Source organism: Opisthocomus hoazin, chromosome 18, assembly GCF_030867145.1.
Source record: "Opisthocomus hoazin isolate bOpiHoa1 chromosome 18, bOpiHoa1.hap1, whole genome shotgun sequence".
Classification (NCBI taxonomy): domain Eukaryota; kingdom Metazoa; phylum Chordata; class Aves; order Opisthocomiformes; family Opisthocomidae; genus Opisthocomus; species Opisthocomus hoazin.
The window spans coordinates 8,013,712-8,038,684 of record NC_134431.1 but is presented as its reverse complement, the minus strand read 5'-3'; the positions used below and the strand labels follow the sequence as shown (position 1 = coordinate 8,038,684).

General features: G+C 47.3%; 1 protein-coding gene across 2 annotated transcripts; it reads right to left on the bottom strand.

Moving 5' to 3' along the window:
- Positions 1-459: 459 nt before the first annotated feature.
- On the bottom strand, positions 460-20,097 carry RPN2 (ribophorin II). Of its 2 annotated transcripts, XM_075438780.1 has the most exons (18): positions 20,056-20,097; positions 19,774-19,976; positions 17,874-17,969; positions 16,985-17,160; positions 16,486-16,561; positions 15,965-16,099; positions 13,726-13,902; positions 13,239-13,357; positions 12,713-12,818; positions 10,214-10,305; positions 9,224-9,338; positions 8,376-8,570; positions 7,766-7,852; positions 7,093-7,188; positions 5,872-5,947; positions 4,835-4,964; positions 2,898-2,983; positions 460-831 (listed from the first exon to the last, which is right to left on the bottom strand). In XM_075438780.1, the coding sequence occupies exons 1-17, from the start codon at positions 20,066-20,068 to the stop codon at positions 2,932-2,934; spliced, it is 1,944 nt and encodes a 647-aa protein (XP_075294895.1). In that variant the 5' UTR covers positions 20,069-20,097; the 3' UTR covers positions 460-831; positions 2,898-2,931. The 2 variants fall into 2 exon arrangements, with proteins under 2 accessions (XP_075294895.1, XP_075294897.1); XM_075438782.1 differs by lacking the exon at positions 2,898-2,983.
- Between the last annotated feature and the right edge of the window lie 4,876 nt (positions 20,098-24,973).

Below are 24,973 nucleotides of genomic sequence, written 5' to 3'. Positions count from 1 at the left end.
GAAGAACAGAGACAATAAGCTCAATCAAAGTATTTGGAGTGAAAAGGGTACTTTCAGAGGCTGGAAAGAAAGCGAACCCACCAAACGAACCCACCAAATCTGTCAGGGCCAGACAGAGCCAGCACTGCAGCTGGGTCCCGGCGAGGGCCAGGCCCTGAGGACTCCTCCTGCCTGAGCCCTGAGGGCCCACAGCAACTCAGCACAGCCCAGCCCAGCGCCATCCTGAGTCAGAGAGAATAGCCATTAGCAGAGAAATGCAGATGACAGCGTCACCCAAGGGACAAGCAGGAGTGGGAAGTCCCCCCCAGTGAACATGTCCCTCTGGGAACGGACATGAAAGAACAGGAAGCTTCACACAGCAATGATTCATACACAAAATTACCCACCAGAAAAAGCTCTTTTCATACTCATGTGCGCCCCACTTCCAATCAGAGCCTCTGAGACAGCCAAAAAACAAAATTCAGAACCGTTCTTTCCTCTTTATTCACAAATCATTTAGGATGAGGAGGGGGCATCTGGGGAAAGGCAAAACTGTATTTTCTTTTTCCTCTTTTTCTAAAGGAAATTCAAATGTCCTGGGAGAAAAAGGGGGGAGGATCCAGGGGAGAAAGGATTTTCTGGATTCATATGAAAAGCACTTAAGTAGCATGAATACAACGATGAAAATCAGATTTTTCAAAAAGTACAACTGGCACCCTTTTGACTTAATATATAAAAAAAATCTGCTTCTGCCTTCCTTCTTCTGGTCTTTCAGTTATTTATTCACTTCTGTTCTGAAGGCATTTGCTTTGTTTTTCCCCATTTCTTCCATTCTTCTGGTACTAGTGCATCCTGGAAAGAAAAATCCAAAAAATTAACTCTTCCAGGCAGCAAAGCACTTCCTTGCACAGCAGAAGTGTCCCCAGACCCCTCATTCTCTCTCAAAGGAAGCCTGTCAGTTCAGTTGCTCAAAGCAAACTTATTGGAGTGATAAAACCAGTATGGCAATGAATTCAAGGAGGATGGAAATGATCAGACAAAATGAAGGTTAATTTCTGGTGCAAAAGGGATGAATGAGCCTTGTAAAATACAGAACTGAACAAAAAAGCAGGGCTGAATGGAAAGCCTGCAGGTACCTTAACCGCTCTCCTACTTTAAACAGGACCAACACTTAATCAGTTGGTCCAAGTAAACACAAAGAAAAGATCTTCCTGTCCCCAAGAAGATGCATAAGTCTAATGCGGGCTCAGCAGACCCATCTTTCTGAGGTCCTTTTCCCTTGAAGATGCCAGACACAGGCACAGCTATGCATGCTGAGCACTTGACAGTCCAGCCCTAGAAGTCGGTAACAATACAGTCTTAACTGACACATCTGGGGCATCAGAAAAACCCAGCACTAAGGAAAAATGCTTGCGGCTGCCCCTGGCAGCAAAACATAACTTACAGTTTGTGTATAACAAGTTAGTTGCAACATCTTCCAGGCTTACAGCCCACAGGGAATTAAAGAGTTAAAATAGCAGGCTGAGAAACAGGAAACACACAAGCTGTGGTGAACACACTCCGGACGCATTTGGTAACAGCACTAAAAAGCTGGAAACCCCTGGCCCAAAGCTACGGTAAAAAGCATCCAGGGACCAGAACAGCACCAGCAAACACGGCTGGGATGCAGCCAGCATTCAGCTACTAGAACAAGTGACAGCCATCTCCCGTTCCTCGTCATAGCTTGTTCTGTGCTCAAATACCTCCAAACACTTCAGGGAGAGAAGAGACAGTAACAGGGTGTTTTTCTGTGGGACACGACGCTAAATTCTCCATAGGTAATTCTCACAAAACCATGCTCTGTACTATCTCATCTGCAGACAGGACCTTACACCACAGTGCACATCGTTTCTGTGACACAGCCACCCACACTGGTTTTGTTTTGCACCACAAACACTGAGCTCTGTTCCATGCACCGTGTGCCTGGAGCACTGGGTATGAACACGAGAGAAAGCAGGTGCTCATGAAATGTACCTGTGCAGCGCACACTGCAGCAATTTTGGTCCCATCACAAGACTTATCCCAGATGCTCTCTCCCTTCCCCAGAATAAAACAGTGCACTGAGTGAGAAATGAAGCCACATACACACATTCAGAACTGGGCAGCATGCAGAGCGGCTGGCAGTCCTGCCTCCTGCACCACTATGGATACAGCAAACTGGGACTTTACCTGCTCAGAATGAAAGGAAACGAAGGGCTTTGCACTGGTAAATGATACTGGAGACCCACCAGATGATTGCATTGCATGGAGGGGACTGGCTGCTGCTGCTGCTGACTGAGCCATTGTGACCTGTTCAGTCCAACAGGAAGGTGAACCCTGGACTGGGTCATGTTCTCAGCTGAATGAGGTGGTGCTGACCTGGCTCTGCTGCACACAGAGCTCTCACCACCCCAAGTGAGGTCGCAATTCAGCAGGCAGAGTGCCCGGCAGCTGAATAACCAGAATACTGCAGATGGGCACAGGGAGTACCAACAGCAGACAGGAACAGCCCAGATCTCAGCCATTTTCATCACGCTCTCCTCCAGCCGACATTATTAATAATTTATTTACAGGAACAATACTGCTTAAACTAGGTTTATTTTGTCACCTGATAGCTGCTTGGTGCTCCAGACAGTATACTCACATGTGCACACATTACCATACAGACTTCAGATGATTAAGGAAATCACACAAAGGCAATTTGGTTTCAAAGGACACATACCGCTAATATGCAAAGCCAGCTGTAGCCAAGGACACCCAAGGACTTATTTAAAGCCCAGTAAAGGATGTTGGAAGGAAGCAGCTTCAGCTCAGATATTTTTCTGTACAAGGAGCGAATGATGAAGTGAAACGAAACAGGCAGCATGCCCAGGAAAGGCAAATTCCAAAAAGGCCCTTACTTCTAGAAGAGCTGGTCACTAGCAAAACCCCCTTTTACCGCAGCGTCCTATACTTTGCCAACCTACTGCTCTGCTCTGCAGCGATCCTGCCAAAAGGAGAGAGGAAGAACGGTTCAGAGAAGATAGGAAGGAGGAACGCAGCCCTGCTCCAGGAACCAGAGCCAGTGACAGAAACGCAAAAAGCAAAACCAGGCCTTCTGGTAACTTCTGTAAAAAGATGGTTTATACAGTCCCCTTCCCACACCCGCCAGCGGTCTCCAGAGTGGAACAGCAGCTTTGCCTCAAAGTGCAATCTAGTTAATTATCACTGCACTTCAACATCTGAGACAGGCTAGCAGCGCGTTAACAAAAAGATGTCTTTTTGAACTTTAAAGTCATGTACAAAGGGTTTAACTTTAGCCTAAGGCAGAAGTTTTACTTTCAAATTTGCTATTGTAGTTGCAGCTTCATGTCATTTACAGTGAAAAAGCATATAGACACCCCCTGCAGTGTTTTGAAGTAGGAACCAACCACCTGCATTTATGTGCTAACAGAAGCCCTGGTTGAGCGAAGACACTTAGAAGTAAGCTTCATTGTATTCTTTTCCCCAAATCTGTATCCTAGGCAATCTGTAATTAATAATGATTTTATCATTACTCTAAGTTAAAAAGGAAACATTATTAAATGACAAAATAGCCCCATTGGCAACTAAATCCCAGAAGGAACTGTTATGCTAATAAGAGAAAGTGCCACAGTGGAGAGGGCTGGACATCCAAGGGAGTAAGGCTGAGAAAGCCAGGGGGATGGTATGGCAAGGGTTAATCACAGTAATAATCCTCCTGGCAAGTAGAGATGTTTTAAAGACAACAAATCAACGCAGAGCCCCTGAAAATTATAGTCTTGGTTTTTTTGGTTTTTTTTTTTTTTACAGCTCTTGCCCTGGTTTTAATATAGCGTAATCAAAAAAATTGAGAACCCAGCAATACCTATGCAAATAGGTATGCAAGGATAAACAACTCCCAGTGGTTCAAAAATGGGAAAGTAAGAAAAGCACAGGTTTGATGGCAAAGCGGGTCAATAATTTCATCTTCAAAGCCAAACTCTACACGAGTACAAAAGGGCTAAAACTTAAGTCTCACATGGAAACCCCGTGTGGCAGAAGGGAAGGAGAGGGAACAATTCGACCTCTAATTAAAACACTGTATTGGAAGCCTGGGTCAAACTGCCTGCAGGCTGTCTAAGCCATGGCTCATTCACGAGACACTGTGTGGCAGAAGGCACAAACATGAAGAATCAGCCCTATGCCAGTGCAGAAATCAATGCTGTATCCCTAATTCACCAGAATTTTCCCTGGTTTCGCTTGGATGTGTTGCCCTTTGTCTGTTGCTGCACACCTTTGATACACATCTGCTTTCCTTTTCTCTATAATCCCCTTTAGGTAGGGGAAGACAGCAGTAAGACAGCTCCGCCTTACCTTCCTCCTCTTAAAACTTTTCTTACAAGCACAGCCACAGAAGAGCTGGGCCTCTCCTGCATTTCTAGCGGCTTTCATTATTTAACAATGTTGTAAGAGCTTGATACATCATGTAGTAAAACAAATTTGTCAGTGAATCCATCTTACCAAATGTGGGTTTCCCCATGTCAAAGTGCACATACTTCCACCCTTTGCTTTCTCCCTGCGCCTGACTGCTTCAGCCAGTGGCCACGTGGCCCATTCTCTCTGAAGGGGCAGGCAGCTGCACCTCAGTGCGAGCAGCTCGTGGCCCAGTCAGTTCAAGCCCTTACCCTGACAACAGGCAGGAAAGTGGGACAGAGCAGCCTGTCCCCACACACAAGATCTAAGCACCAAAAGCAGCGTTCATTACTGTATCAGTTACTGACACACTATAGCATCAACGTGATCTCCTCCCCACTGATTTCAAAAGCAGCTCCCGCCAACGCACCCGTCCCTGGCTTACCGTTTTACTGCTTTCTGAGCCAGCATCCTGTTGCCTGCCAGGAATGTGACGCCACCCAAAATGGCCAAGTACTTCAGAGTCTGGAACATGTTGAGCTGAGTCCAGTAGACATACATGAGTCCCAACATCGCTGTGAAAAAACAGACAGAGCCCACGGCTGAACTTGCATTTCAAAGACCAACCATTTGTTATCCTCAGAACAACTGTGACGTTGCACTGCCAGGCCTAAGCACTGGGCTTCGATGTCATCTCTGAAGCTCTCTGAAATGGCAGATCTAAGGACTATACATTATTGCCAGGGGAGAAGGCGTGTGGGTCTCCATGCTGGAGAAAAATGTGGCACTGATGACTTGCATCCAACCCTCTTGTGGCAGAATTATGGACGTATTATAGACATTAAGGGCTATTAAAAGGAGGAGGATATTCTGGATTTCAATAGAGGATATTAACCTTTACACATTTGTAGGAGCTTATGGCTTTATAAAGCTTCCAAGGAAACTGGCTTGGATTAAGTAACACTGTCATTTGGGAAACAGTAGATCCAATGTTCTCCCAATCTGCTATGTTTTTGAAATTCTGTCAAGACAGTGAATAACTGTGCAATCAAGGGCATAATAAAATTGATGAAAAAAATTGGTCCAGCCAAAGAACAAGAGCAGCTTTCACAGGAAGAGCTTCAAAGAAAATCTGTGGCCAGCAGTCCCACAGATTTCAATCCCCACGGAAACTCCCTGCTTACAAAGGATAAACACGCAATAAAGCAAGTGTGACCTTTGGAAAGAAGTTCTATTAAGTACAGATAAATGGTGTGTGAGAGGAGCCCAGATAATGACCGCTGTTATAAGCTGATGGCCAAAACAGGTTTATCACCATATTAACAATCGTGAAAAGCAGGAAGGCAGATGAAAACAAGAGAACAAATGTTATGCTATTATGTCATTACAGTTAATAGACCACAAGCCCATTAACAACCAGGGCTCTCATCTGTAACTCCTAGGTGAGAAGGTCAAGCAAAGCACAAAGCCTCTGACACTTACCAGCGTGTCCCATGTGAAAAACAATAGTGCTGGGAGCAAAGCTGAAGTTGGAGATGTTGGCACCTATCTTTATCCACTAGAAAGGAAAAGAAACAAATCCCGAGTTACAACAGCCTTGTAAACACAGCTTTTACTTTAAACTTCAGCATCTCTCAAGCCTGTTTGCCTTAAGTTCTTCAATGAATACAGCGTATTCTCTACAGAAGCACTTGTTTGCTACTACAAGAGGGCAGACTAGTAATTTTGCAGATGACAGCACTGTTGGGCTCCTTTACTGAAAGCTTCTCCTGCTGATTCTGACTGACCAAAGGCAGTTTTCTTTCTTAAAATGATGAGGGCATTGCTCCAAATCTACATTTTCCACAAACATCACTATTTCTATCCAGCTAAATTAATTGTAATTAAAAAGACAAAAAAAAGGTAAGGTTCTAGTTTTGGATTTGGCAAAAGAACAGCTACAGATATGTTTGCTCATAAAAACAAATTAAGTTTTTAGAGTACAAAAGAGAAAGGCATGAAGAATGGGAAACAGGAGCAGTAGCAATGAGATTTTTCATTAAAGGGTCATCAACACTTGTATTGTGAACTCCAGAGACCAGTGGACACGTGGACTATCTGAACGCCAGCTTTCAGTGAGACTACCTAATGCGAAATTACTGCCAAGCAAATAAGGGATCAGCTACATTCTCCAAGTAGAGAGTAACTGAACTTGACTAGATTTTATGTTGCATTAAGTTCAAAACACTTCTCTGATGATACAGTGAGTAGCAGTAGATGTTTCAACTAAAGACACACAAATACTAATTACGTCCATAAATGGGAAACAATCTAATAGGATTAAGAAAGACAGACTTTGTGATGGGTATATTAAGCACTAGGCAGAATCACTTTCCCTGTGGAAGTCTAACATTAGTTATAACCTGATCTGCTCACTGTTATTCAACACACCTACCAGAAGCACACTGGGGAAACTCACCCCACCTACTTCCACTTGGCAGCAGTGTTTTTCTGTTTTGACTATAAACTCAAAAAAAACAGTTTAGGAAGGAGACAATACCAGACCAATGCTCTGCACTGACATTTGCTATCTAGGACTCCAGCACTGCTGTGCTAGTCATGATTAACCAAGAGTTTTAATATGAGGTTTAGCTGGCCAACTCCTAAGTGACCTTGGACTGGATGGGGAAAAGATTTTGTTCTTCTGTGGCCCAGTTCACTCACCAGAATGAGCAGTAGAAGCAGGGGGGAGAGAATCAATGCTGTGAAAGTGTTAGATACCACAGTGGGAGGCCTCTTCTCAGGTTCCCTGAAGAGGTGCTGCAAACAAACAAAACCAACTCGTAAGTAGGTGTACTCCAACAGAGCTGCTTCTCAGCCCCGCAGAGGGCCAGCTGCAGCCCCAGCGCTGTTCCCAGATGTTCCTTTGAATGACAAGCATTCCTCTAAAGGCAAGGACTGACTCTCTAAAGTAGTATCTGTTCCAGTCTCTGCACATTTGATCTCTTGCACAGTTAACTTCTCCTTGTGCTCACAGTAGCACTTGTTAGCTTGTTATCGGCACAGATGGCTGGAATGAAGCAAGAGAAATCTCCAGAAGCAGAGAGCTTCCTGTGGTGTTTACCTAATCAATTTTTCATGTTTGAATCTTCTCAGTGACACAAGCTGCCCTTTCACAGGCAGGACACACAGCTTATTTATTCATACTCCAGAGGACTGCAACAAATTTCTTTCCATTAAGCCGTAACTCTGGTCTTCCTTTAATTGCATTACTTACACAGTATTTTTTTTTTTTTTAATGAGAGATGACTTTTCAACAATAAACTATGATTAGAACAACTAATACTAGGAGGACTAGTCCCCCATCTCCACACATAATTTTTGGTTTTGACCATACCCGGATTTCAGGTTTGGGAACAAAGAGGTTCTTGGACTGGACTGTGGATGGTGCATCCTCTTCTGGGAATTTGATCACAACATCAGCCTGAAATGAAGCCATGCAGATTCATGAAGTTTGATCCTGTACTAAAAGTTTTATAAAAGCTATTCCATTACTGTGGCCTATTGCCTTATTTGTCAGTCTATGATTGACATGATTTTTAAAGGAAACTAAGAAAAAGCCAACAGATTTTTTTAAGAGGCAATTTCTCCTAAACAGAAGCAGTAATGCCATTCACCCATCACTAAGAGTTGGACTTACTTATTTCCAGCACAGCAAACACAGAAAGGCTAAACACTGAAGTCCTTGCTGTGAAATCACAATCAAACCCATGAACATTCTGAAGTTTCTGTTCCACTGCATGATGAAATGAACATTCATTTCAGTCTTGCTTTGATGCTTACTTAAAAATTTAAAATGAACAGCAAACCTCAGAGGCCATAAATGGCCAAAATAATTCTGGCTGACTACAAAGAAGACAGACGTTTGAGCTTTCTTCTTCCAAGCCTGTACCATGCCCTCCCGTTAGACTGCCAGTAATCTGAAAACCACACTTCCAGCTACATACCACATTCCACAGGATGGGATTTTCCAGAGTGGCATCTCCAATTATCAAGTAAAGAGTGTAGGTGCCAGAGGCAGAGTCAAATTCAGTCTTTCTTTCAGAGGTATCCAGTTCAAACTTGTATACATTCTTGCTATCTGGTTCTGCAACAAACACTACCTCCTGGCCAGTCTTCTGGTTGTGAAGTCGGACAAAAGTCTGCAGGGAAAGATTGTAACATTTCTGGAATAGCTCATAGTGTGTTTACAAGTGCCAGAAAAATCAGAGATTTACCCCCAAATCAAAAAGCACAACATTAACAAATGTTGGAGTATAAACTGGGAGCCCGAATATCTAGATCCCTGCAAATCAGCAAAGTTCAATGTCTCTGAGTAATTACATTAACACAGGACCAGCTTGAGGTACGGGGCAATATACTGAATGTTACTCAACAGGCTACATGCAACAGCACACAACAGGGATATATGCATACATGGTTTTAGTTTGTTTTTTTGACTTTTTTCTATTTTATAGAGAAAAAAAAAATTTAAAAGTCTATATTCAAGTCCTTCAGCGAACAATCTATATTAAAAAAATCAGAAGTGTACCTTCTACAGTGCAGACTACCTGCACTCCTTATTTTGAGGTAAATAAAGCAGTAGCAGAGCCAGAAGAGGCTTCATTTAACACACAGCCAAAACAAACGGACTGAATCCACCTCCCATCTACCAAGATCAGTGTTCTTTCACAGTCCATGTCAGAAACATCAGGCTTCTCAAAACCTATCACATCTTTTCAAGAGCAACTGTCACCTCAGATGCTTGAAGATGGAACATCTCAGTGACACAGTAACGACAAAAATCTGTCCTAACCTGGTGAGGGATGAGTTCAGCTCCACTGTTTACGTCTATTAGCTGGAAGGATAAAGCAAAATTCTGATGGCTGTCAGCAGTGAATGAGCCCTTGGCTTTGGCTGGGTAAGCTACCCTAGGAGGAAAAAAACCAAACAGAACTGAGGTGATCTTCCAAGAGAAGGTCTGGCATTCAAAGAAACTGCGGCATGCAAGACTGTCTAGAAGTACTGCAGTCCACTCAGCATAGATGAGCTGTTTTATCAAAAAGTCAGGTGAAGTAACATGTCTTTTTCTTCCACCATAAATTCAACAAAAAGTAATCAATGGAATTTTTTAGCCGGATTTTTGAGAGCTACACACCTTGCCCATTTTCTAGTAAAACAGTTGTTTGTTGTAAGGTTCAAAGGAACACCAGAAGACGGTTTTGCTAATACTACACCTCACATTCCATTTAGCCAAGACTATGCTACAACCAAAGGTGTGATGGCAGCAGAACAGAAAAAACAGACACTCGAACTTCAGCAGGGGAAGGGCCCTTCGTAAGACTGTGCAACTAAGGTTAAATTCCATTCATTACATTCTAACTGATGTCAGTTAAGAAACCAATTACATCAAGTTCAAGTACACCTAGCAATGGCACAGCCACACCCCCCAAATACAGCGTACACGTCGCTTTACAGCATCTCTACCGAGCCCAACAATACCAGAAACATTAACACAATTCTTTTAACTTGCTTTCGCAGTGGAGAGGAGCCAACAATGAACAAGAAGACTCGGGCTGTCTGGTTTCTGTCACTACATATTTCAGTATTAAGGAAAACCACCTATAAAGATACTCAGTATTCTCCCAATGTACTCGCAGGTTTAAGAGAAGCAGCATGGGTATAATTCTGTAGTTATTCCAATACAAGATTCCTCTGGTTTAGCTGAAGTAGGTTAATCTCAGAAAAGTGCCAGTCTAGAGCCAGAGCTGCCTCTTAAAGTATCACATACACAGCACCATCTTACCTGGTTGTTTTTGGCGCGATGCTCTGATCTTTATCCACAGTAGAAAGATCTACATTAGTAATCCCAACTTCCGTGGAAACTTTCACTTTCAGCTGCAACCAAACACAACAGAAAATTACTCAGAGCACTCTATATATGCTAATTATGGTCAAGTTCACTAGAGAAGCTTTAGCTCTTCTGTCCCCTTCCCAAAGATGTCTTGCACCAAGCCAAAGTCAGAACCTAACCTGAACAGAAGGATCCACAGCGATTTACCTTCTAGCAAAGCTCCCGCATCAGTCACTAACCAAAACCCTTCCCCAACCCTTCCTCCCTGCACAGGCAGCCAGCTCTGAAGACACCAGCTTCTCAGTCATGCGGAGCTAGCTGCCCTTTGGAGAACTATTTTTAATGAAACAGTCCAACTATCCAGATCCAACCAGTTTTCCTTTTAAACTAGCAGAAACTAGCCATTAAAGATTACATCATATATGATACAACTTAAAACTCCACGTGCATATGTACTTCTGCACACTCGACAGCAACCTGAGATGAGAGAGGTCTCCAGACAGCAACCAGCTATGCCTTTGTTGGCTCCTAAAGCCTAACAGGTTTCTGCTGATTTTATTGCCAGCAGACAAACACCAAAGCATTCCTGCAGACCTGCGCTTTGTTCAGCAAGCCTTCCTTCGGAGTCACAGCATTTATCACTTCGCGCAGGGCAGCCAATAAGGCCCTGCCATTTATCACTCTCCTTTGTGCTAAGCGCAGTATAAACCCCGAGCAGAACAACGACTTCCTGCCCTCTCCCCGGTCCCAAACCGCAGACCATCTAGGCAGGCAACCCCAGTGGGTCTGACTGATTTCAATCCTTCTCTCAAACATAAGCAGTTACTGCAATCTGTAGTTTTTAATTAGCCCATTTGTTCTCACAGCTTACAAATGCTGCCCTGGAGAATTAAAGGTTCACTGCCAAGATATTTTTCATCATATACTACGATTTGTTATTACAGGTTTGCTCATGTGAACCAGCCCCACACCCTCACACTGAAATATAATTCACAGGGAACCTGTGGGAAAAAGTACGTAAAAGCATAAACCAAACTATTCAGGTCAGACTTCAAACGCAACAATCTTGGCAGTTCCTTTACAACAGAAAGTGCAATTTAAAATAGAGGTTACCCCTGAAAACGGATCCATTAACATGCAGGCTATTCAGGCTAACTTTAGTAAAGCCTTAGTTTGTTCCAAAATGGGAGCAAAGAAATATGGACTAATGAAATATTAATTTTAAAAAAGTTACGCAAAAGCAACTCAGAGCCGCTGCACACATCCCCTCCAATCGAACAGTACACAAACATCTCTCAAATATTTTAATGCCAGGAAATGTAGTCTCTGCCGGAGTAATAACCCACTGGTTTAGCTCATTACTGTCAAAACGATGGTGCATTAAGGACAATTAATGCTAATAACAGTAAGGAAAAAAAGCAGTTCCCCCAGCAGTCCTCCCCCGTAACAATGTGTCTTATTAGAAGCCGTTCACACAAAGCTGCCCCAGCGTTAATGCATTCCTACCCGTACCTCTGTGTGCCAGCAGCTTAAGCAGGACCAATCAATCCCCTTTTGACACTCCTAAGTGCCATTACTACTACAATGACAACATCAATTTGATAGACAGAGTAAAGGTCAGCAGTTGTAAATAAGTGTCTTCCTCCACTCCAAGGTGACTCTGCCGGAAGACTTCAAAAGCTAATCTTTTCCTTAAACAGGCAATCGAGGGCAAAAACTAACCCTGGGCATAGACATCACTGGAGAAGAGCGTTCTCAGCCGCTGACACTGGGGTGATTACAAGAATAGTCACAGAGGTCACACTCTTCTCACTGTAACAAACTTGAGGGAAGTAAAACTCCCGAGTGTTTATACAGAACTCTCCTTCAGAAAGCTGTGGTATAACAGCTTTTGCCACCAAAAAGGGGGTGTATGTATGTATGCATAAAATTAAGACTTCATTTGCATTGGCTTGGGTCATTGTTTCTCCACTACAAAAGCATCAGCATATACAGTTACGCGATGTGCCAAAAGACCCCCTCGACTCTTTTCTAGGGCTCTAGAGCTTATACAAGCAAATGCTCAGCTTCCACACATCAGGCAGTCACCAGACAACTGCTAGCCAAGGCTTGAGATTTACAGACTTGAATACTCTGAAGAACTAACATTCTTAGTAATTGTTTTTGCACAGCTACTTTGGGCTGCTATATAAACACTTCCACTGTTAGCCTCTGTTCATACGTTGTCAGATCAGCATCTAAGTGATAAGTCAGTTTTGAAATTTACACAGATCTCTTTTGATCATATATTAATCTGGTTACTGGTCATAATCCCGAGTCAAAATCCAATGCATTACAGAAAAGCATGTGATAAAAATGCCATACAACTGGCAACATTCTTAATGAGTATAAATAAAAAGCTATTTCAGCGAATAGGCACAGAATTAAAATGCCATCAAAAAGCATACCCACCTCAACTTTGTTAGCAATAAATCGCTTATCTCCATCAACACTGATAAAGAAATCATAATATCCACTTGCAGGTTTCACATCCATGAAGTTCAGCTCAAAGACGTCTCTATAACAAAAAAAGCAAGGTGTCAAGTATCCTCTAGGACACTAACAGCAACCTGCAAATAGGTAACATCTTGCTCCCAAGAAGTCTCCAAATATGCTAGATTAAGCAGGCAAATGGACAAACTCAGCACAAAATTAACACTGCTAAGTGCAGCAGGAAAAGAATTCTTCAAAGTTGCCCCGAAGCCAGAAGAACATTGCAATTTGCCCCTCCCAATCAAAAGAAAAAGCAACTGAAATTCACCATCACTACCAAACGTGCTCAGTCACCCGTTACCAACAAAACGCAGCTACAGCGTTTTGAGTCTTCCACCACACAAATACTTCTCTGGTGGAAGAACACACACGGAAAATAAGTCCAACACTGTTTAAATAACACCTGTTTGCCTGACAAACTGTAAAAATAAGATTACTTTCTTACCCTGACAGAGTAAATGCTGTCTGTTGAAGGACAGTGGCTTTGCTAGACGCAGACTTGGCGTACTCGAGCTTTACAGAAGCTTGAGTCAGTGGCTGGGACATAACATCGGTCACTTGTAGCTACAAGAGAAAAACAAGCATTTCTGTGAAACCCTCTGCCCCAGAAGGAACGCAGGAGCACAGACGACTCGCTATCCCTCTGCATTATACATCCAGAATTCTCCCCTGCCCAGCATCCCAGATTCACTTAGTTCTTCCTAATGTAACTGGGCCACACAGTGCCTTCTCGAGGCAGCGTCTGGTTAAGCCCTGGGTAAGCAGAGGTTCCTAAGAATCACTTCATAACGGCACAAAAACCCCAGATCTACTGGACCCTGAGTCCAGGAGCAAAAACTGAACGACATCACCGTACACATTGAGTCAGCCCAGATCTACAGTGCTAAAGACTGAGCCAAGCAATGAGTTAAGACCCGAGGCCAGGGACTCACCCGGAGGATGGGCTGATGGTGAGACACAGCTGCAGGCCCATCGGGGACAACAATGACAGGCAAGTGGTAGCGGTTCTGGGATAGAGAACCTGCGGCACAAGCAACGCTGAAGGCTTCCGAGAGGGTCTCAAAGTTTTTCTTGCTAAAAATTGCATTCATCAGCTGGATAATTTGATCCTGAAAGAGGCAAAGCAGATCACATATAAGCACCAGCAGCTTACCACAACACTGCAAACTGGCTCAGTAGAATGTTATTAATAAAAACATCTTTCATAAAGACTGTTTAATTTCCCATTTGCTTTAAAAATAACTCAAATTATAAGGTAACCCAAAATTAGCTACCTTTTGAATGTCACATTAGCATTCTTATTCTTGGCTGGAAGGTTCCAATCACAAACGCTGTAATTGTGCTAAGAATTTGCAAGAACAGAATTTGGATCCATCTCTTCAAACTACATGTTTCAGGATGCAAGACGTCATCAGCTCAACTATCCAGACTGCGTGCAGCTGCAAAAAGACAACTTGGCTCCAGGAGCCGTACAATTGTCGTCTTACAGTGAAGGAGGACTAGGCTAGATGTCCTGGCCACCTGCCAAGCTGGGAAGGCCACAGAGCAGTGACGAAAATCATCCTAATGGCTCTGGAAGGAGTCAGTCTAGGCCCATGCAGGCTTATTCCCTGAGGCTCAGCAGTGTCCTCAAGCTAAGAGGATTAGCTTTAAAGCAGTACCACCAGGAGCACAGAGCCAGCTCTGGCTCTGGGATGTGCCAAAGCTAATTTGTTCTCTCCAAAGCAGGAGTGGGACTGCGTCCCCCAGCTGGTTTTGCAGCCTGACTTTGCAAGGTTAGTGCATCTGCGCCACACTCTGCATGGTATGCCACATTATTCAGATTCTTCCATCACTCCCTGCTAGCCTGGAAAACAGAGGGACTGCATACAGGTAGCTTGATCCAAGCAAAAGATTGTGGGCTACATTGTAATCAGAAACAAGAATAATCAAAGACAATACCAAATGAAGCAACAGGCATACAACTTAGTAACCTACAAAGAACACTTTCAAATGCAATCCACTGCATCTCAAATTTTCACCCTCCTACTTGTATTAATGAGCACCAACGTATATCACAACTAGAGAAAGCATCTGGACAGATGCTACAAAGCTCTTGCATAGTGCAAATCCTGAAGTGTTTTCCATTTATATGGAGGGCATGGCATAGCTCCAGATCCTAATCAGGAACTGACACTTTCATTTAAATTGTGGGGAGGAAAAAAAGGGAGCTATTTTCTCAAATACTGCATGTTAATTTTTAAAAAGAGTTTTGTGGCATTCTGAGGGCACTCACACCACTCACAAGAGATAAAGCTTTAAGTCCCAACAATAGCACTTCTGACAGCACAATTCTGAAACAACACTGAACAATTTTCCTTAATTGGTCTTTTTTTTTAAATGTCATTTGGACACTGACAGTTGGAATTGTGTGTAGCAGAATCACCACCTCAGAAATGACATCAAAACTACTTTGCATGAGTCTGTTTGGCAGCAGCATGGAAGAGAGCCAGGAATGAACTCAGATGCCTTACACTGGCTTCTCTCTCAACCCTGCCACTTTGGCTTGTGCTGTAGGGAGCTGCCATTCTCAATCAGAAGTACATCCAACTCAGCAATCTTTTTCCACAACAAGTTAGCTAAGTGCATAGCTTGCAGTAATGATTTCTATCTTAATCAAGCTCAAAAGGAGTTGCCAACTGTCTTTCACTTTAGACAAGTTTTTGCATCTGGATTCCTGTAAGCATATGGTACTAATGTTGTCTCCCTTCTGGGCACCCCAAATTAGGGTGCCTGCACTTCCTCACAGGTAAATAACATTTGCAAAACACTTTGAAATGCTGGAAAGTGCTAGACAAGTGCCAAATACCAGAACAAACTCTGAAACAAGAGGGTATTTTTCAACAGCTTGTCTCAATAAACAAAGAAAAATGAGGCCTCACTTGCAATTTCCTTCTGTACATTTGAAAAAGAAAAAAAAAAATTCAGCCTGTGATCTTAAAGGTCTAATTTTCTCCTACATTCTACTACCTAGCATTCCCTCCTAGATGTCCCTTTTTACTGAGTGTGCTCATTATTTTCCCCAACAGAAACTGTACCCAGTTTTACTGGCCTCTGGCCCAGTACAACAGGGACTAGGCAGATCCTTTTTGCGAGCGACAGTGTGTGAGGGAGGAAAAGGCAGGTACAGACCTCCTTCATGGCTGGTTCCGTACCCACATGGTCTGACAGCTTATAGGCAGCAGCAACGAACAGTGCAGTAGTCTCAATTCCTTCTTCAAACTGCAGATAAACTCCACCCAAGTCATCCAGGCGAGCAACGAGATCCTTACAGAAAGAGATACTGAAATTTAAACTGCATTCTAGCAGATCCATAGAGATTAACTCCACTGTTAGGCCTGTAATCAAGAGCGTCTGTATGGGATCGCTGGGGCATTTTGTAAAAGTCATTTAGAAACTGCAAGAAAAAGAAACCTTCAGACTTCAGTCAATTTAATTGTATTTAAAAGTCATGACTTTCTGTGTTTCAGTCCACTGTGAAACAGTTAAAAGTTCAGAAGCTGCTCAAAAGCAAGCTGCTCAAAAGGAAGCCAACTCACACTGTGCAGGCAAGGAATTAACCAGGCTGGTTTTTCATTTTGCATTTCACATCTTTCAGTACTACAGAGGTCTAACAAATTCCCCAACAATTAGAGAGCATAGCGTGTTCCTACCTCTATCTCCTCAACAATGCCACTCAGATCTGCCTGCTGGGACAAGTACGATGCCGTCTCCAAAGCCTGGATGGTTCTTAAACAAGAACAAACAAAACCAAACAATTGTATGATTTTTTCCTTCCTTAAAAGCCAAACAGGGCTGAGGAAGAACATTTGAGTCTACTGCAACCATAAATGACACAGAACCACGGCTGGCTATCAAGCCAAAAATCTGTTGTGAATCTTATTGAGAGGAAGCTTTTCTTTGGGATATGTCCTCTTTACTGACCATTACTCTTGAACTAAATTGAATACATAAGCTCATTTGCAAAATCACACAGAAAATAGCCCAAATCCATATTTTTCATTCCCCCAGAGGTACAATAACATTGGACAAATACATCAAAATACACAGCATCAACTCTACTACATCTATGTTACAAAAACTAAGTGTTAAAATACCCTTTACTCCAAAATCCAACTGCAACAATGAATCATTCCCACCCGAAAGACTTACGCCAGCACATTTTCTTCTTTGCTCAGACGAGCAGTAAGAGCACTAAGTGCTTCCTGAGATGCTAAAGGCAGGCCAAAGCCACTCAGGGCCCCAACAGCGTGGAAGATCTGGGTGATTGAGGAATCCTCACTGACAGCTGCAAGCAGCAGCTCCCTGGTCTCATTTGAAATGGTAACCTGAGGAAGAACACAGGGAACATGGCGATTCGCACCTGAGAAAACAAGGCCTTCTAGTCACCTGACGGAACACACATGACTGGTGAACAACTACAAGCTTTTGGGAAAAAGCCCTTTATCATTCATTACCTTCTAGCTTAATTAATTAAATCCCTAAATTTCGCTGTCAACTATCAATTAGTCAGGATAATCCACAACTCAGATTCATCCTGGTAACCTGCTACTGCTTTTCATCTGGCATCACATCCTTGTGCAGCAGCCGGTGGTACTGATAAACTAGGGCTTGGATACCACCCCCCTAGCACCGCCCCCCCCCCCCCCCAATTCAGCAAGGGTGGGCTGCATTTGTATAACTGCAGTGTTTCACCACAGGGTTTACATCCAAACAGTTTATCATTTGCCCAACAACTTTTTAATTGACACAGCTGCTGTGAATTCTATTAAAATGTGCAGGCTCCTTTTTTCTTAGCCACCAATGTCTAATGAAGAAACATCCCCTCAGAATTACTGTAGACCAAATACTTGCTTTATATCTTTATACCTTGCCTTGTATAGAGCAGTCCCATACAATTATTTACCTAAGACACAACAGAGTACAACCTACTAACAGAAAGTAAAAATAGAAGTTATGCATAAAATAAACCCAAGAAAAAGACCAAAGTAAATATTTCCTTAGTAACATCTGTCTTCAGAGCTCAGGGCTCCAAACTCACCTGACAGCCGGACAGGACCCGGATGGACTGTGCAGCGTAGAAGAGGGAATCAACACTGCTGGAGTCCACATGAGATTTGATGAAATTGCATGCAGCCTGTGAAGAAAGAGGAGCTAACTTACAGCAACAGTCTTGACTTCAGCCACCGAGATTTAAATGATACAATTTCACGTACACTGCCGCACATTTTCATACTGAATAAAGGCAAACAAAATTCCTAGGAATACTTGTGATGCAGCAGAGCCTAGAACCCCCCAGAACCTACTCTGCTAAGAGCTGCACAGAAATAAAGGTGTTTCATGCTAAAAGAGGTAAGTGATTTTCAGATAAACTCCACTGCAACCAGAATTCAAATTTATACTGAGTGTAATTATAAAGCCTATCACAGCAGAAGTCCTATGGGTATATTTAGTAGGGAGTACTTCCCAGGATAGAGAACAGAAATTCTGTGGGCGAGCTTCCTTCCCAGATGTGTATCACACACACTCATTAATGGACGCAGAATACAGAACTTAAAAGCATAAAAAAAGTTGGGTAAGCAGCTACAGTATGAAGGTAAGCAATGAGACTGCTCATTGATCTGTAGACAGCTTATTATTAATGGACAGCTAGATAGATGGATCATTAAGATTCCATTTTAACCAAAAAATAATCAAGAACGTAACTGCTCATTTTCAAAGACTACCAATTTATGTATGTGAACAACAGGCCTTTATAAGTAGGACAGATTTTAACGCTACAGTCACCGAGGAATACTGTACATTCAAGTCTTATGCCTAGGTATTATTTTTAGTACCGCTGCCTTTTAAATAGTCTCACCCCGTGACAAAGTAAACTGGCCAGAAAAAAAGTCTCATCATAAACCTCAAGGAACAAATCAATAATTACCGTTTACCTGCAGAAGCAAAGGCTGTATTATCACTGCCAAAACCAGGAACCATTCAAAAACCCAGCCACTCTGACAGAAAAGAGAGCAGCAGTGCACAGCCTGGCCCACAGATGACCCCTAACCAGCCACTGCAGGGTGCACAGCGTGGTGAACCATCTTGAGGGCAGATTTAGAGTGGATACAAGGAAGAAATTTTTTACTATGAGGATGGTGAAATCCTGGCACAGGTTGCCCAGAGAGGTACTGGAGGCCCCATCGCTGGAAACATTCACGGCCAGGTTGGCCGGGGCTCTGAGCATCCTGCTCTAGTTGATGACACCCCTGCTCACTGCAGGGGAGTTGGACTAGATGGCCTTTAAAGGTTCCTTCCAACCCAAACCATTCTGTGATTCTACAATCTTCAGGAGCCTCAGTTAAGAGTTTGTGCTGCAAATACACAACACTCAAAAAAAAAAGTCCAAATGGTTTAGAACCACTGAACTAGCTGAATTTACGAGGAAAAACCAAACTTCTGGTTGCAGGTCAGGTGCACAGAGAAGCACGCAGGTGTGCCTACGGAGGCGGGTTGTTAGCAGGACTGCCTGCAACGTCTGAATGAGAAACCTTAAAGACATGCAAGGGCAGTAAGCATCACGTTGATACCGCAAGCCTTTGTTTCTAGTGTGCTCGCAAGGGAACATATTTTATGTGTGCAAAAGGAGTGAGATAAAGCGAGCTGGCTGAAATTGGCGTTGGAACTGGAACGAAACAAGGAGGGCTCTGTTAACAGGACAGCGAAGCAGACCCACCACGTGCAGGACTCTTTCCCCAGAGCAGTGCAGCCACAGGAACACAGGGGGTGGAGGGGCGAGCCCCGAGCCCACGGCTGCGAAGGCAGTGAGCGCAGCAGAGCCGCTTTACGCTCCCCTCACGGCCCCGCCAAAGCAGCTCGCTGGACAAACCCCGCGCCCCGGCTCTGGCTGCTGTGCGAGGCCTGGGGCAGCGGCAGCCGGCGGGCCCTCAGCCGCTCACCTTTTCGTCCGCCAGCCGCACCCCCAGGCTGCCGAGGCCCGCGATGGAGTAGAAGGCGGCCTGCAGGTCGGCGAAGGGCCGCTCCAGCGCCGCCCGCAGCCGGGCCAGGTCGCGGGCGGTGAGGCGGTGGCTGGGGGCCAGGGCCCGGGCACCAGCGAGGAGGAGGAGGAGGCCGAGGGCCGCCGCCGGGCGCAGCCGCAGGCCTGCGGAGAGACAAGAGAGTTACCAGAGGCCCGGCCCTTCCCTTCCCTTCCCCTCCCCGCCGCGCCGCCAGCCCCTCACCCGGCGCCACCATGATGCCGCCCGCCGCCTGCGCCACGGCGCCGCTTCCGCCCCGCGCCCCGCCCCGGACCGCACCACCGAGCCCGCGCCACGGGGGAGGGTCGGCGGATTTTGCCAGAGGGCTCGGCCCCACGGGCGCCCGCCGCAGACACAGGGGAGCTGCGGAAATGACCGGAGTTTCGGGATCGGGCGAGGGGCGGGAAGATCCCGGGCGGCGGCAAGGGCGGCCCGTGAAGTGACAGCGGCGTCTCCCCGGGGCGGCAGGAGTGGTACCGGCCTTCCGAAGGCGGGCGGGGGCGGTCCTTGGCGAGGATGTGGGCTGCGCTGATTGGCCGAGCCTCCCGCCGCGCTCAGCGCGCCAGGGGGCCTTAAAGGGGAAGCGGCCAGTGTCTATGCCATGTGATGCCGTGCCGTGCCGTGCCATGGCATTTTGTATCACGCCGTATGCTGCCATGCCACGCTGTGCCGCGCCATGGCATGGTGTGTCACGCTGTGTCACGTCGTGCCATGCCGTGCCGTGCGACATCCTGACACACTCCGTCATGTTATGCCCTGCTATGCGGTGCCCTGTGCCCCGTGCCGTGCCAGCGCACGCCTCTGGGCGCTCCCCATGCCTCCCAGCGTCCCCGCTGTCCCGCCAGCTCCCCGCGTTGCAGCATCTTTCCCGCAGCCGTGGTGGGAAGGCGCTCGCACCGCCCCGGGGAAGGGCAGTGGTCTGCTGGGGCGTCAGCAAACCCCCCAAGGCCCCGCGGCCCAGCAGAACAGCCACGGAGCACCGCGGGGCTGCCGACCCTCCCGGGATGCAGCGTTACCCCTGGCACCCCCGAGGGACGGGCAGCGGGCGTCAGCCTCTCCCGTCACCCCCGGCAGTAACCTCCGGCTCTTCGTTGCTCTGACCGCCCCAGCCAGGCTCCGGCGAAGCCACCGGCTCCTCGGCTGCTGCTGGCCGAAAAGCTTTCTGTTCCCAGCGAAGCAGGGGCAGGAAGGGCCGTGTCCCCCCGCCTGCTTCCCCGGGGGGCGGCCGACCTCGCAGCCTGGGGTGGGCGTCTCTGGGGAGCTCCATCGGGGAGACCCCGGCACGGTGCCCTTGTCCCTGGCGCGGGGGTCGTGGTGAGGGGGGAGCTCCCCGGGGCAGCAGCGAGGCTTCGGGAGGGGCGTTTGCAAGTGAAGAAGTAAATCTGCGCAACGCTGCTCGCTCAGATTCCTCGAGGGAGGCGTGACAGGTTCGAGGGGTCGTTTTAGCAATCCCTGCTTTAGGGGAGCCATATTTTCCATCCCTTCAGCCCCCCTGCCCTTGTTTTTCTCTAATTACCAAATAAAAAAGAGACAAACAGCAGGTATAACATTAAGCCCCAGCTCTGCTGCGCGAAAGACGAACCTCTCAGCTAGCCAAGCCGGATTCCCCCGGGTCTGTAACTAGCACTGGCTATTTGTCCTGTGTTGATTATTTTGGGTGACTCCTGGGAATGGCCACGGCCGCGCTATTGGGGACCCAAGTTCTGGTGGCGAAGCCACACACACATCAATGCGCAAATGGCTTCTTCCCCGCGAGCCCCTGGGATGGGCAGGTGGGTCTTCGGGGTCCCTGCCCCACGCCCGGCTGTCCCACGGGGGACACAGCAAGACACGTGTGACAGATGCTCGTCCGGCTGCTCACTGCCTTCCTGGAAGGCCCCAAAATTTGAGGAAAAGGGCTTCCTCCTGCAGAGGGCACTGGGAACTTGGGCTTTTTCTTTCTGGGGAAGATCCCATGGAGTGGGAGCAGCTCCCTCTCACATCCCCATCCTGCCGCCCCTCTGCCTCTGCTCTGCCCAGGTTTTGGGGCATTGGGTATAAACTAGACAAGGCTCTTGGCCTCGCTGGGGGAAAGCAAGGAGCCGTGGAGCTGCTCAGTATGGAAAGCCACCGCCAAGAAGGCAGCCTGCTCCCCGCCCTGCCTAGCCACCCTTGCTCCTTCCTCTCCGCCGGAGCTGTGACGCGATGTCGCCTCCTCTTCGGGTGACATCGAGGTGTGGTTGGGACGGCTTCGCTGCTGGTTTATAAAGCCCAGCTGAGACGTGCTGCCCATCAGCTCTGTTTGTACAGCGCTGAACCATAAATCTCACCTAAATCCCCAATTATTGAGCCTGAAGAGGTTTGGCCGCCTCGACATGGGAGATGCTCACAGCACAGACGGGTACCAATATGAGGGTACAGGCACCCATCCATCACGGTTGGGCATGAAGGGATGAGGATATGGGCATCCATCCATCGCGGGTGGGTGTAATGGGGTGAGGATACAGGCACCCAGCTGTGCTGTGAGCGTCACCACTGCTGAGGATGCCTCCTTGCTCTGAGTTACTCCTCTCCCGTTTTGCTTTGGGAGATGTAGCTCCTCCGAAGCGCGTTGCAAAATCCTGTCACTGTAGGTTTCCTGGGGGAAGGAAAAAATATTCTGCATCAGAGCGTCTGATTTTGATATTCTGTCCCAGAAAGGGCTTTTGTTTTGCCAAGTTGGGTTCGTATCACCTTATATTTTGCAGTAACCAAATGACACATTTTGGCCAGCTGTGATGGCATTTCCCATCCCATCACCCTTTCTGGAGAGAAACTGGGGTGAGGTGAATATTTTTTTAGCCAAGGCTGGGGTGAAGCCAAGCTAAAATGATCTCAAAAAGCAAGATGACATTTCTCTTCCATTCAGGCTATCAGATGAGTCTCTGACCTTGCTCTAGCCCTGCAGTAGTCCATATCAGAAGATGACCACGCAGTCCCCAGGGATGCTGGGGACCCCTCCAAGAGGCTGCAGGGTGGCTGAGCCCATCATTGCCCTGGGGGTGAAACACCCCCTCCACACCAGCCCAGCCTTAAGAGGAGGCTGGAGACCCGCGGCCAAGCTCTGCTGCTGTGACAGATGGAAACGGGAAGGGTTTTTTCTTTATGAGATGAGAGAGAAAAAACTAAAAGCCACTTGTGCAATTAAGTACCTTAAATGTGGATTTTATCTTGATGTAATGGGATGGTTATTGCATATAAAAGAAGTGCCAGATGGTTGTTAAAACCACATTTACTAAGCTCTAATAACTATACCTTTGACCTGTAGCCCATCAAGAGCTGCAATCCCTCATTATAAAATAGCTCCGGAGCCCTCGGCCCAGGCGGAGCCCCTGACTGGTCCTTGCTGGGACCTTTGCATGGCAGTGGCACTCGCTGTTCAGAGCAGGACTTGGCCTCATGGTGTGGCTCTCCAGGCACAGGATGCTTTGCCCATCTCTATTGGAACTCCAGTTGGTTGGTGGTGGTGACAAGGAGAGGGATGAGTAGGTGTGAAATAAATCTGCCATCTTGGGGAGAGGGGCCAGGACCCCTCCATGGGGTGCAGGGCAGTGGAGAGTCTCGCACGCCCCAGGGCACAGCTCTCCTCTGCTGCTCTACATGGTGCCAAGGGGCTTGGAGGAGGGAGGATGGAGGATGAAGGGTGGGAGGTGAAGGACGGAGGAAGGAGTGTGGATGATGGAGGATGGAGGGTGGAGGATGGAAGATAGAAGATGGAAGGTAGAGGATGGAGGACGGAGGGTGGAGGAAGGCCCTGGGAGCAGCGGGAAGCTGGGTACGGCTCCTTCTCCTCCCGCCGTGGGAGCCTTGCCTAAACACTTGCAGGTGCAGGCGAGGAAGGAATAGGGTGAAATCCACCCTCGTCCCCTGCTGCACGCGAGGCACAGGATCCGGGTGGCTTAGTCTCGGCAGCGGCCCCGAGGAGGGCCGTGCACAGCACCAGCCTCCACAGCACCTCTGGGCTGGATCTGGAGCCCGGGCATTCAAGGGGACCCTGGGACAAGCAGGGGAGCGAGCCCCCAACCCCGTGGGCTGTGCTGTGGCATCCCTCCCCCGGCTCTGCCGGCAGCGCAGCCGGCCTTCCTTCTTTGGTAAAGACTCCCAACAATTCCCTTTTTAGGCTTGATACCACCAGTCCCGGGAAGGAACGGGAGCCCGTTCCCCAGCCCTGCCGGGATGGCTCTGGGCAGAGGGGCTGCGCGCAGGGCTGCAGCCTTGTGCCAGCTGCCTGCAAACGGCTTTCCAAGACAGCCCTTCGCCAGGGCTCTGCGGCAGCTCCCGCCTCGCTGGAGAGGCACCGCTGGTCCCTGCGCTGCGGGAGCTCGGCTGCTCAACCTGCTTTCCCAGGAACACACCTCGCCCTGGCCAGCACGAAGGTATTACTGCGCTGGCTGGGGTCTCCTTCCCTGATGAATCCCAGCTGGGAGACTTTTTTTTTTTTTTGGGTCTTATTAAATTGTTGAAAAGTATTTTTCTGCAATGTCGTTTGTCCTCCCCTCCCCATCCTGCTCTGTGCCCCACTGCCCCCCGGCAGGAGGGGATGAAGGGCTGCCAGGCTGCCTGGACCTCAACCCGGCCCTTCCCCCTGGTTGTCACACCCGTGGGGTCCCCAAGCACCCTGTCTCCGGGAGCCCTCCCAGGGACTCTCCCAGTTAGCCCAGTCTCTACAAGGTCTGGCAGCTGGCAGGGGCTGGCAGTGCCTCCAGCATCCCCAGGGCACGACCCAGACACAAGCCCTTGCAGCATCATCTCCTGTTAGCAAAGTGATTTACTGACCCCCCACCCATGCCGCCCAGCAACGCAACCCACATCCCAGCGCTGCCCGGCCCCGGGCAGGAGGATGGGGGGGGGAGCTGGGAGCGGGATGGGAACTCACTGAAAGGCCCCAGAGGACGGGTTGTGTTTGCACCGTTCCCATCATACATGTTGAAACTCGCCTGTTTCTGCAGTATGGTGTCAGGTCTGGGCTCCTTGGCCAGATTCCTTCTGCCATGGGGAGGGAGAGGGAGCGGAGTCCGTGGGGAAAGGGAGGGACTCGGCTGAGACACCCAGCGGGGTCGTACACCTCCCCGTCCACCACATGAGATGAGGCAGACAGGTGAAA